Here is a 12,607-nt window from a genome sequence, read left to right on the forward strand (position 1 = left end):
TCGTGTAAACCCAATGTAAATGTCACGGGGCGGTATAATTCCTGCAAATCAACATCCCTCAATAGCTTCACCTCGGGGAAGTCTATCTTACTGTTGGGCTCATGATCTTACATCCTCTCACGGTTAATCAACGACCAAATTACCGTGTTGGAATCCTTTCCGTTGCCACTACCCTGTGGATCAGATGGACGTTGCCGCTCAGGTTCTAGCGGTCTAACTATGTCACAATAGGTTACATGTGTCTCGAATCTGCATAGGATTACCCAGATAGGCTTGTCATCGCTTCCTAGCATTGGCAGCGGGTTGCTGGGGGCCCCGAGACTAGCCTTGTAGCCTCATTGACACATATAGGCACAATCATTTCGCTTGTCCAATGGATCTGAAACTTGGATGCATCCCTAGTCATCAGAAAAAATGGATAATGGAGGCTTTTTTACATTTACTCTAGGAATATCCCTCTAGCCACCTCATCCTTCGGTTCTACGCGAGCTTTGCTGACACTACTGAAAGGATAAGTGAAGCTTTCTGGGTTTAAGCTTCTCAGACTCAGCATTCAACCTACTCAGAATTCAAACTCAAGCCTTTTACTAAGTTGGCTAAGGCACTTTAGGGAGTTTCTACCACCATGACCTTATTCACGGGGTCAAGTAGAGTAGGAAGACATACTCCCAAGTTGTACAGGGTGATGGCCATTCGAGCCTGGGATGCCCTAGGTTGAACCTAAGACTTGACTTCTTAGTCCGCATCAGGAGTTACAGTCATCGGAACGGAGGTTTGAACTTCCCAGATTTCCTGTCCCGAGGTCAGTGTTCTGGCTGATGCTGGTTATATAGCACCATCTGGTTCTGGATAAAACAACACATCTTGTCTGTTTCCTCAGGACTCAAGTGAGACCAATACAGTTACTTTCCAATCAGGCTTTTCTCTCATACCTTTTCTGGGTATAATAGTGCCTGGCTCAGAGTATCTCCCTTGGCAACATACATTCCACTTCGAGTCACAATGGTCGCCTTGGCACCGGGTGCGGAAATTGTTCCCACTACATACCACTCTAAGTTCACTGAGAATGGAACCCCTCCCTTCGATAATGGAATGTCCAATCAGAAAGTCAACATGGAGACCGTGGAGATTATGCCACCTGGATATGACAGCGCTGATCCGGTGGTCATTACCTCAAACGGTAATGGCACCAACCAACACGAACAAAATGGGATCAACAGACCCATCACCTCTGAAGACTCGAATGATCTATCTGAAAATGAATTGATGGCTATGGAGGTATTGAAGATAATCGAAAGTTATGGTGTTGACTTTGAGAAGGCGGGTATTTCGTGGAAGGGCTTTGAGTCGTTTGTTCCAATTGTCCTGGAGCAGATTGTCAGACAAGAGCCAATCCGCATGATCTTGCCCGCATTTCCTTTCAAGTCACCCAATGCGCGCAGTAAGGTGCTTGGCACTATGCCCGACTTTGGCGAAGAATTGGCGTTGGCCCATTTGAATGGACTTTGCCAGAACATTGGTGAAGTATACGCCCCTGGTGCCGATGTCTACATCAGTTCGGATGGACTCGTATACAACGGTAAATAAATCCAAGATCGATATTCATAACTATTCAATACTGACATGTATTAGATATTCTGGGTGTCCCTGATGAAACCGTTTGGGACTATGGAGAGACCCTGCGAAAAATAGCCATCGAGAAAGAGCTTCATCATGTCAAATTCATTCGTCTTTTCGAACTTCTCGAGCATCCATGGTTCCCATCCTCAACTCCAGAGTCTGCAAAGGCATTCTATCTGGCTCACGCTAGTTGTCTCCGCCGCGAACTGATGTACACCTTTGCAGACCCGAGCTTCGACGCCACGGAGGCTATCAAAACCGACAATGATACATGCCTGACATACCGCGGCTACATCAAGTTTTTGACCAAGGATCTAGCCCATCTGGAGGAGAAGGACAAGTCCATGTCAAAACGCGCTCGGCAAGCTCAGATTGCCGAGACGGCACGGCAGATGATCATTCGGGGCAAGATGTTCGCGGCGGCCATTAAAGCCAACCGCAAAGACTACGTACGACTGTCCATCCACGAGTCCGCGGGCGAGAAAAAGCTGTCCATCTCGCTTGCTCCACAGATTCGAGGCACACTAGGGTTCACACCTTGGCACTCTTCTGTGGCTGTCGGACTGGACGGTTCATACCGCACGGTCCACGCTGAAGACGTACGCGACACGCATGACCTCATCTATAAGAACGGACAACCATATTATTTCCGTGAAAGATCAAGTCTCTTCGACTGGGCCGAGGACGGCTTATCCGTCAAGTTCGAGCATCTCTATCCCTGCGGACTCATCATCCGCCCCGCCGATATCGACAATGTCAATCCGCCGCCGTCAATCCGCTCCATCCCCATGAAAAAGGTCCGCCAGTTATCGAACGGCATGTCGCCAATTGTCATACGCGGATTTTCCGAGACTCTAGAGGAAGATCTCTATGTCAAGAAAGGAGAAGAGCTTGGCACAATTCTCCCGTGGAGCTTCGGCATAATCCAAAAGGTCCGGGACAACGGCCGCTCGGACAAGATGGGCAACAACGTGACCTCGAACGAGGCTATGCCGATGCATTTTGACGGGATGTTCAAGTTCGATGAGATCACCGACTCAGGAACGGGCGAGAAGAAGAAAGTCCAACATCCACCAGGCTATCAATTCTTCACTTGTCCTGCTACTGCGCCGAAGGGCAATGGGTACACCTTGTTTGCGAGCTCCCGACTGTTTTTCCGGTACCTGCCGCCCCCGTGGTCTGCCGAGCGTCTTGAAAAGGTTACCTGGGCTATGGATAACGATGGGTTCTGGGATGCGAAACTCAAGAACCTGCCCTTGATCGTGAAACATCCTATCTCTGGGCTGCCTTGTCTACGTTGGCACCAGCCTTGGGACTCGAGCAAGACCAAATTCTCGACCTGTGATGTTTCAATCGAGAATGACGATAATGATCTGGTCAAGGTTGTGGATCGCATCACATACGACTATAGAGTTTGTCTTCGCTTTGGTTGGGAGAAAGGTGATCTGCTGGTTAGTGATAACACTGCCATGCTGCATACTCGTACTGGATATATCAGTGACTGTGATCGGGAGCTATGGCGCATTCACTGTGACTGAGATGCTCATATGTCTTGGCTTTTGAACTTGTGAGCTTCGTTTTCTGTCATTCTTTCTGTCTGCGCTTGGTCGCTCGTTTTTCTTTCGAGCATATTTGGCTTATGTTTGGTGTGAAATTGCCGAGTACCTTGAAGCAATTACGCAAGTCTTCAATGCAATATCCAATAGATTTCGAGTCTGGTATCTTTGAATATCTTCCGTGCTTGGTCAGTCGTACTTCCACTAAACCTTGATTATTCCCTTTTGCCCTTTTGGTCTTGCGTGGACTCGTGAAACATAAAGATTGTGTTCAATAATCTCCTATTTTACCTTATTATATTCCTTAGAAGACGTCTCTCAATTCAATCCAGTTAGGATCATAAGTATACATCACAGTATCCTCATTTATATGATCAAGTCAACCTAATACTTTCTCTCTTCCAGCCCGCTTTTCCCTGAGATCCATTCTATCAATACTCAGTGTCGGTAGAAAGTAGAAACACTGTTCTCTACATAGTAGAAATTATAATATACGCACAACTGGTTCATGTCCGCTCTTTGTGTATATCCACTGTCTGTCCCAACTCTACCACCTCTATCTTTGTACACGGCCACAACAGACTCACATCATTCTAACAGGAAAAGCTCCCCTTGGGGAAGCTGAATTCGCCGTCTGGTGCAAAGGACACGTTTGAACATATGATTCACCGCCCATCCATGGTCTTGAAGCAGAGTGTGCAGGAAGTCCAGAGTGGATATCACGAGGATAACATAGACAGGCCAGATTTTGCGCGTTAGGCTGCTGTCCTGTAGGACCATGATCTGACCCATTATTACCAGCACTGTAGGGAGAGCTTGGCGAAGGGAATGAAGCCATGGCCGCCGATGCTGGAGACTCCGGGGGAACCAGAACAATCACTTTGTATTGGGGAGACATGGTGTTGATGACCTGGATGATTTGTGGTAATGCTTCTTCTGCTTTTTGTCAGTTTCTTGGTTCAGACGATAACTTCTATACCATGTAGTTGGAGTACTGACCAGTCGCAACGTAGTACAGCGGCTGATTGGGCGCTGATGTAGACAAGAAGTCTGGTACCAACGTTTCCGTGCTGCGTATCATTTCCCGGTATGTATCCCCACCGAGACCAGAACCGGGTGGTGACATGCTATGGTTTGGTTGTGCTGGAGTGCTTGTTATAGGAGATATTGGACTTGCTTCACTGGCTCCAGTAAATTGGGATAGGTCTCCAGGATACACGTGGTGTGGGAATGTGTTGAAGTCGTTTGGCCATGATTGTGAGAACGGGGGATATGACGGCATGAATGAAGTACATTGGTCTGGGATTAAAGGGGAGACATCTCTCGAGGTGAGCACGAGCTCATTCTCCGAGGAAGGTGAGTGCGACCTTGGGAACAGTGAAGGGTTATATGCCTGATCCCATCCGTTGAGAGCAGCTGCAGCTCTGAGTTCGTTGGCAATGACGCGCTCTTGAAGCTTTGCAATGCGCTCTCTGATCTTGCGACCTGGATTGTGTCAGTTTAAAACCTGTCTTCGCTGTTCGGGCCAATATCTTACGGTGGTTTCGTTGAGAAAGGCGGTTCTGCAATCTCCTTCTCTCCAACGGATCTTGCGTTTGGCTGAGGATATCCTCGTCCTTGGGACTCGTAGACTGATCTTCCATCTTCATCTTGCATAGTTTGTTGTGATATAGCCTTGACAGATATTATCGTACTCGAGGATGTTGCATATCTCATAAATTTCTTCTGCGGAGGTTTCAAGTCTGGCAAGAAGTGCTTAGTGGGGAACTCAGAAGCAAAAGACCCATCGCCGTCAGCCTTTCTGTGCTTTATACAGGCCGTGCGCCCACGAGGAAAAATCACGCCTGATCTCACTGTGTGACGCAGTCTGTACAACGGATCTTCGGTGATCAGTGATTCGGTCTGAAAGCCACTGGTTCAACCTCCGCCTTTTCAGCTGCGTGATGCTGCTTGGTCTAGCCATGTCAAAACTACCTGCCTTTCTCAGCTTGCCTACTCTTTAGGGACAAAGCTCTTGTGCAGACTTGGGCATTCTGGGAAAAGGTTTCAGGATGGTCGCACGAGGTGGTGTAATCAGAGGCTATCCCCGGCCTGGACATGTGCATGGACATAGCGCTGCCCTGAATCCTCTCATTCCTTTGTTCCAACAGTCTGGGATGCGACAAACCCCATGAAACTCTCAGCTCTGATCCACCTCGATGGCCTCAAAGACTCGCGTGTCGGAGCCCAACAACCTTGTTTTAGACCCCTTGACGTGGCAAGACCGTGCTACCTTTCCCTCAGTGGTAACCTACTTGCCCCTGGTACTTTGGGTAATTATCCCCGCCTACTTATACTTCAAATCACATGTTGGCGTCAAAGTACCATCTTGTAGACTCGGACATCTCCGAGTTCAGCCTTTATCCTACTTGATTACACGGACCCACGTGGCAAGGGCAATTGCCATGATCTTGTGTTCAAGCTGAGAATAAATCAGATAGACGATCTCCTATTGGGTTCTATCGGTCTCCAGGCCACACTCATTAACAGTTCATAGAAGGACAAGGAGGCCAGGGCTACGGTGCCAGGCTACCAGTTGCGAGGCTAGCACACCTAGTACAACGTCCAATCTGAAGTCTAAAAATAAGACACGTCGGGCCATGTCCCCTCGATCCTGCAAGAACAATGAGCTCACGCTGAATATACTCCGGGTTTAACGCAAACCGTTAGTTATCTTATACCATTTTTTACTCTAGGCTTTAGAGAGGTCACATTACCTTCTCAAATTCACGATATCTTCTCAATTATTCTCAAATTCGTTCAATAGTCCGAGGATGGCACCGATACCTCGCAAAGGAGTCATTCATGCCGTGTCGTCATAGATGGGCTGATTTCCCATTGTCGGTCCAACAGATCAGAATATTAGTGAATTTCTTTCATGAACCTAGGGTACTGCTATGTGGTGCCACTGTGACTGCTCGTCCATTCTCCCGGGGTATATGCATGTGAGATCCAGCCGTAGGGACTGGCGGAAGATCCGGGTTGGTTTGTCGCTGGATTGGATTCTGGAACGCAAATCTCTTTGTGTAACGGCGTGATGCAGAGATGTTTTATCCCGCTAGTTTTTTGAGTCCTTTAGCTGCGTTCTGAAGGTCTAGAAATAGAAATAGATGCGTGCAGCCCATATATAAGTGTAATATGAAGCAATTCAGCATATAGAATTCGAATTATATCAGAATATATAGGAAATAAGCCAATTTCCGCATAATACGACTAAAACCAATCAACTTGCGTGTTTTAGGCGACCATCTAAGCAAAGACAATGAAAACTAACGTCCATCAGCCTTGACTTTGTTGGTCGACATCTCAGCCAGTAAGCAGCCAAGGATTCCGTAGGCAGCCGGGCCACCCCAAGTTAGTACCACCACTCTCTCCAACTCTGCCATCTTTCCCTCTCCCAGTCACAACAAGTCTTATTCTAGCATCAGAGTAGATTGACAGAATGGAGTCTTTTCTCAAGATAGTGGGCAACCTCCTCCCATATCACCTTCTCTCCTATGGCGCTCTCCTCGGAACAGAGCTCTATCAGGTACGTGTTTTGTCCCTCGAAGAGACAAGCGAGCGCGTGACTAACCACATACAGAGCTTTGTAAATACGAAAATATGCTACCAAGCTTTACCAATGAAGGAGTTCATCGTCCTCCAAAAGCGCCTATTCCCCATTTACTTCGGAACGCAGGTCGGACTCACAGCGCTGACTGCAGCAACACACCCACCGTACAGCATTTTTTCACTGGTTCAAGACCCATGGAGCGTAGCTCCTCTTGCTGTCGCTGGCTTGACAGGATGTCTGAATTGGTTCATCTATGGGCCTCGGACGACCACTGCAACATTGGTCAGGAGGGCACTGCAAGGTGGGTTTACCTCAATATGCCTCATTTAATTATAAGGCTAACGTCTAATTTACCCTCAGAAAGCGAGAATACTGATGCTGACTCCGATGGGTCAAAGGTGCATCGGGCTAACCGCACATTCGCGCGAAATCACGCAATGGCCATCCATTTGAATGCTATTGCCATGATAGCCACTGTATTTTATGGATTCTCGCTCTCTGCTACACTTTTAGCAGGAATCTAGACGGCCCCTATCTTACAGAACTTTGCACAGAGCTTTGATGCATGTGTGGCTGTAGTCACAGCGCTGAGAATGATGTGTTCATATCATATTTATTTCCAACTCTTGATATCATTATGTTTTTAGTATACATCTCAACTCTGTCTTTGAAGAACTTGATCCCCATTAAGAAATGAGGTAGCTTTCTCCCCTGAATTATGATCCAAAGATTGAGCTTGCCATTCAACCCCAACGGACACAATATAGAAGTAAGCTCTAGTCTACACTGATTTACTATAACAATTTAATTAGGTTGGAACTCTTTCTAAACATTACATAACCTGTATTCAAGGATATAATCAAATGCCACCAGCAGCTATGGGGGGCAAGAGTCGGTATAAAATGTTGCCGTCGCCCAGAGGCGAATCTACAGAGATCGAGCGTCACTCCGACAGAGACGAGATGGCACTCCGATTCAGAATGAGGACATGATTTCCAATAAGAAATCGCCCAGTCAAAGAGACCACTAGGCCACATGCCCACACCCCTCAGTTTTCTCCAACCGAGACATCCTATAACCTTCGACTTTCATTTGTGGGGGGATGTCACCACTATTTAATGGAATTACAACTTTCTATAGTTCTTCCAGGGGAAACTTGGGTCTCCTTTATCTTGATGATAAAAAGTGTCAATAAGATTTTAGCGTATTTTACGTTCGGCACTTCGCAATATATATATCTCTCCGGACAGAAATACCAAACGAACGACCACCACATTTCAAACCCAATATACCAAACCCTACCTTAGAACTAGAGCCACCTAGCAACGAAAAACAGCAGAAACTTAACCAAAAAAAAAGTCACGCTGGACAGTGTGACATCAGCGTAAGTGTGTTGACTTCCGCTGACACCAGGTGCATTAGGGCACGGAGCGCCAAGTAGACACCCAACTCGCTATATAGTACTAGCAAGAGAGTAGCAGATCCCTTTTCTAATCTCTTCAATTACGTTTTTCACCAAATCCACCAAACATATCCCCAACATGGCCTTAGCCTTACCCTCCATACTTCTCTCCACACTCCTAACCCTCCTCCTCCCACCCCTCCTCTTCCTAACCTGGTACCTCCACGTCCCACGAAACCTCCCAACCCTCCCCAAAATACCAATCTATGTCTCGATCCTCGGCCTCTGGTCCTCAATGGGCCAAGACGAGATCTACAAACGATGGTTCAGAGCTCCACTAGAGAAACACGGCGCCGTGTTAGTCTGGTTCGCTGGAAGATGGAGTGTTCTCGTTTCACGACCGGATTGGTTGACCGACATGTTCCGCAATGAACAAATATATGCGAAAGCCGGGAGCCAGATTAAGATTCCGCATGCTGTTATTGCGACGCTTGTCGGTGATAACATTATCAATGCCCATGGCGAGAATTGGAAGCTTTATACCAGTATTATGAAGGCCGGGTTGCAGAAGAAGGTTTTTGAGACGACGTCTTTGCTGAAACAGTCGAGGAAGTTGGTGGATGTTCTGATCGATTTGCAAAAGGAGACTGGACCAAATAGAGGCATTCTGGTTATGGCAGATGTACAGAAATGGGCCGTGGATGTGATGGGCGAGAACTTCCTAGACTTGGATCTGAAGGTATGAAGTATCAACCTCGTCCTCGCCTTCGTGCCTCTGCAACGAACATCCAATCTCCAATGCTGCAGCAGAAAACTAACCAAGCCTCTGGCAGAGCTTGGGCCAACCAAACGGCGCCGTCCGAATCGAAGCCCTCCAATCCATTATCAAAGCAACCCTCTTCAAACCAATGTACTTCAGCTTCCCCGATCTCGATCACTTCCCCTGGCTTCTACCATCTCGCAAACGCGCCTACAATATAATGCGTGAATTCGACAACCGCCTCTACACAATGATAATGACAATGCTCCACAAGCGCACGCAAAGCAAAGCAACCCAATCCGAAGAAATGGTCTCGCACATGCTGGGCGAAGCATATACATCAGGCCGGATAACCGAGAAACAATTCCGCGATAACCTCAAGATAACATTCCTAACCGCACACGAAAACGCCCAGCAACTCGTCACGTCTATGTTCTGGCAGCTGGGCACTCGAGTCGATATTCAGGATCGACTACGGGAGGAGATCCTAGAAACCGCCAAGACCCACCAGAATCCATCACAGGAAACCATTAATAGTCTCCCGTACCTCACAGCCGTGGTTTTGGAACTACTTCGTCTGTTCCCACCTGTGTGTCAGCTCATTAACCGGGTCGCCTTGCAGCCGGCGCTGCTGGGTGGGGAACTTCCCATTGCGAAGGGGACGTTTCTGGGATGGAATGCGTGGGCGGTGCATAGTAACCCTGATGTATGGGGTTTGGATGCGCGTGAGTTTCGGGCGGAGAGGTGGGGAGAGAGTGTTGAGGAGATGCAGGGGCGGTTTCGGAGGGAGACGGTTCGCGGAACGTATATTCCGTTTAATGCGCATAAGCGGAAGTGTCTTGGACAGGGATTTGCGTTGTTGCAAGTGAAGATTTTGTTGTTTGTTTTATTGGGGAGGGTTAGGTGGGTTGTTGATCCTAAGTATCAATTGAAGATGACGCCGGTATGTTTTTCCTATGTGTGTTTTACTTGATGTATGCTGATCCGTATAGGGTGGAATTCTGGCACCGCTGGGGTGTCGAGTTATTTTGACCAACTTGGAGTCTTCGTGATTAAGAGACTTGAGTCGTATTGGTTCATGGATGCTCGATATCAGATGGGTTGGTGATCGACGTGGAATAAAGCGCTAGAATGAGGCAAGGAAGCACCCTATAATCAAAGGAACCGGTGATTAACAGCCAAATACGATGAAATGACCGTTAGAATGTCCAATTGTCTAAGATAATCGCTCTCGTGGTATCATATATAAGTTCACATATATGTAGAGAGTTCATAATAATTGAAACGAGAACTACGTCAGTAAACTCCTATAGCCTTGGAAATACACATATGTCGAATGCTAAGATTGAATACATGGTGGAAAAAGGGTATTTTACCCTGAATATCATGTGACACCAGGTACCAACCATACCATACAAAAGTGCATATTACAGTTAGTCATCTATGTCCGCACAGATTGTTGAAAACCGCGGGTTTTGTCATTTTAGTTAGTTAGAAGATTTCAATATATCTGATTTTGTCCATGCGTTGTCATACCGCGAGATTTCTGTCAACATATTAAACTTCGGCAGAACCCATTTTGGGTCGGAGCATCCGACCTAAAACCCAATGGGTGGATAAGCTTGTGGAAATTTTCGAAGAACGAAAGAACTCAATCTTTGTCCGAATCGCATATGTACCGGATAATGCCTGGCAATCGAAGCCTTTCCCCTTCCATTTTAGTGCTCACCTCTTGCCGCTTTTTGATCTCAGAGTAAAATTGAGCACGCCCCTGAACACTCTGACCCCCTCTCAGATAATTACATAAGCTAGTTAAGCATCATGTGATAGTCACATGAGCAATCTGATCCACTCACTGATCATCATATGAGCGATCTGATTTGCGTAGTTTCAGGCAAATCCACTGAACATACTTTGGTTTTCGGGCCGCGGAGATCCCGGACTCGAGGTTTACGTGAACTGTGGGCCCGGGAAAGTAGAATGTGTAAGTGGCCCATTCATGAACCTCTGGCAACCCAGAGATTTTTTGAAATACTGTGTGGACCAGACAATGACTTAAAGAGCACTGTGATGACGAATTGATAATGCTTCGAAAGGTCCAGCATTTATTTGGTTCCTGGGGTTCCTTGTTCCCTTTTTTTGGGTATATCTTTGACTCCATTTCTCTCACCTTATTGCCGTTCTGGCATTGCTTAGCAACGATAATACGACAACAGAATTTATGTCTTCGCTATTTGAAAAGTTTCCGAGTTGTGACAGAAAAGCGTCGGGCCACTTATTCTGCTCCAAAGCATGGTATTTCTCTTTCTTGTGTGCTCACAGCACATCACGATTCCTGATCGTCAAGGGACAGTTTTCACTAAAACAGCTTCCACGGCTAATGCAACCCTCGCCCATTTCCAATGTCTCTATTCACAAAGCCTTCGAAAGATACAAGAATGCCCATTGTCCTGAAAACTCTTGGGATCAGAGCAGAATTGTGCAACATGCAGAAAATACCATTGGCAGGTTCGAATGAACTCTCAGTACGAAGAGTTTTTCGCCAAAGACCGGAACTGGAGAGATCAAGAGAAGCCGGCTCGAACAAGTGCAATCGTCGTCTCAGAGTCCTATCCGCCGATTAATAATAACATGATTTGCGTCACCTTCGTTCATCAAAGTCTCGTGATAGGGATTTGCTGTCGTCAACTAAGGAGAATTCCCCCCCCCCCCCAACCCAACACGGGCAACCCTCCACCATCCCCTTCACCATACCTTCTGTGACGGAAATTTCCGCGCATTGCCTGTCAAGGGAAAAATGTACCACACTCTCTCTAATTCGCCAGTTCCTTGCTGCCACCTTCGCCTCAGCTACTGTGATGTGAAAGCTTGCTCCTCGCCTCTTAGGAAGAATACTCATTATATTCTCACTGAAGTTTTTAGCATCCGCGATAATCTTAGCCTGCTACTAAAGATCGACCTGCTGTTGAACGTTGCGCGGAAAACGGGAAACATCATTCTTAAGACCAAAACACCAAATATCCCTTGCTTCCACAAACAAAGACCTCCAACTCTTGGGAACCAAGTCACATTATTGCCGCCCGCAATGGCCCCACCAGTAGGTGACAAGCTGGTAAGCGTCGGTGCAGCAACATATTGGAATATGGCGCCATTGCTGGTGGCATACGCGGTGTCAACTGTCACAGCAGGGGAGGTTGTAGTTACTGTGTTGTCCGAGATAACTGTAACGGTGGTTGCTGCAGTTGTTCCAAAGAAAACATCAAGGGTATTTATACCATTGGTCAAGATCTTGCGCCAGCGATTATGTTCCATTGCCATAGCTCGTGGTTTGTGGTGATCAGTCGGCAGTCAAAAGCTCCGTTCTCGAAGGTTATACCGTATACCCTTTTCCTTTACAAGATAGACTTTGGAAGCAAAGCGTCTATGTATTCCGTGAATGGGGGGTTTTCTTTCAGTTAGAGGATGCATAATGAATAATGGAACAACCTAATCCTGTCTAGTTCAGGGTTCGGAGCTCCTGGCTCTCCGTGACGCTGAATTTATCACCAATCAATATCATGGATGTCCCACCAGGCAACTTGTCTTTGTAGTCGCTTACGCCAGAGAGTGCTTGGAATCTTTTTTTTAAAAAAAACCTGGGATCAAATGTGTCAAGCGTGATACAGGGCGGATCGAAA

At 47.0% G+C, this 12,607-nt stretch overlaps 4 protein-coding genes across 4 annotated transcripts; 3 read left to right on the top strand and 1 right to left on the bottom strand.

The window, feature by feature from the left end:
- Positions 1–1,002: 1,002 nt before the first annotated feature.
- xanB (isocyanide synthase xanB) lies at positions 1,003–3,158 on the top strand (the record flags this gene model as incomplete). Its single annotated transcript, XM_057279769.1, has 2 exons — positions 1,003–1,579; positions 1,633–3,158. The coding sequence occupies 2 exons, from the start codon at positions 1,003–1,005 to the stop codon at positions 3,156–3,158; spliced, it is 2,103 nt and encodes a 700-aa protein (XP_057134029.1).
- A 601-nt stretch (positions 3,159–3,759) lies between these two features.
- On the bottom strand, positions 3,760–4,825 carry xanC (transcription factor xanC; the record flags this gene model as incomplete). The annotated part of the gene is made up of 3 exons (XM_057279770.1): positions 3,760–4,112; positions 4,176–4,661; positions 4,714–4,825. The coding sequence occupies 3 exons, from the start codon at positions 4,823–4,825 to the stop codon at positions 3,760–3,762; spliced, it is 951 nt and encodes a 316-aa protein (XP_057134030.1).
- Positions 4,826–6,657: 1,832 nt separating this feature from the next.
- N7471_007052 (DUF4149 domain-containing protein) lies at positions 6,658–7,292 on the top strand (the record flags this gene model as incomplete). The annotated part of the gene is made up of 3 exons (XM_057279771.1): positions 6,658–6,744; positions 6,799–7,069; positions 7,129–7,292. The coding sequence occupies 3 exons, from the start codon at positions 6,658–6,660 to the stop codon at positions 7,290–7,292; spliced, it is 522 nt and encodes a 173-aa protein (XP_057134031.1).
- Positions 7,293–8,309: 1,017 nt separating this feature from the next.
- On the top strand, positions 8,310–9,982 carry xanG (cytochrome P450 monooxygenase xanG; the record flags this gene model as incomplete). Its single annotated transcript, XM_057279772.1, has 3 exons — positions 8,310–8,909; positions 9,004–9,873; positions 9,923–9,982. 3 exons carry the CDS (start codon positions 8,310–8,312, stop codon positions 9,980–9,982), a joined length of 1,530 nt encoding a protein of 509 aa, XP_057134032.1.
- Between the last annotated feature and the right edge of the window lie 2,625 nt (positions 9,983–12,607).

Source organism: Penicillium samsonianum (genome assembly GCF_028829775.1).
Source record: "Penicillium samsonianum strain IBT 33392 chromosome Unknown utg000004l_segment0_segment0, whole genome shotgun sequence".
Taxonomy (NCBI): Eukaryota; Fungi; Ascomycota; class Eurotiomycetes; order Eurotiales; family Aspergillaceae; genus Penicillium; species Penicillium samsonianum.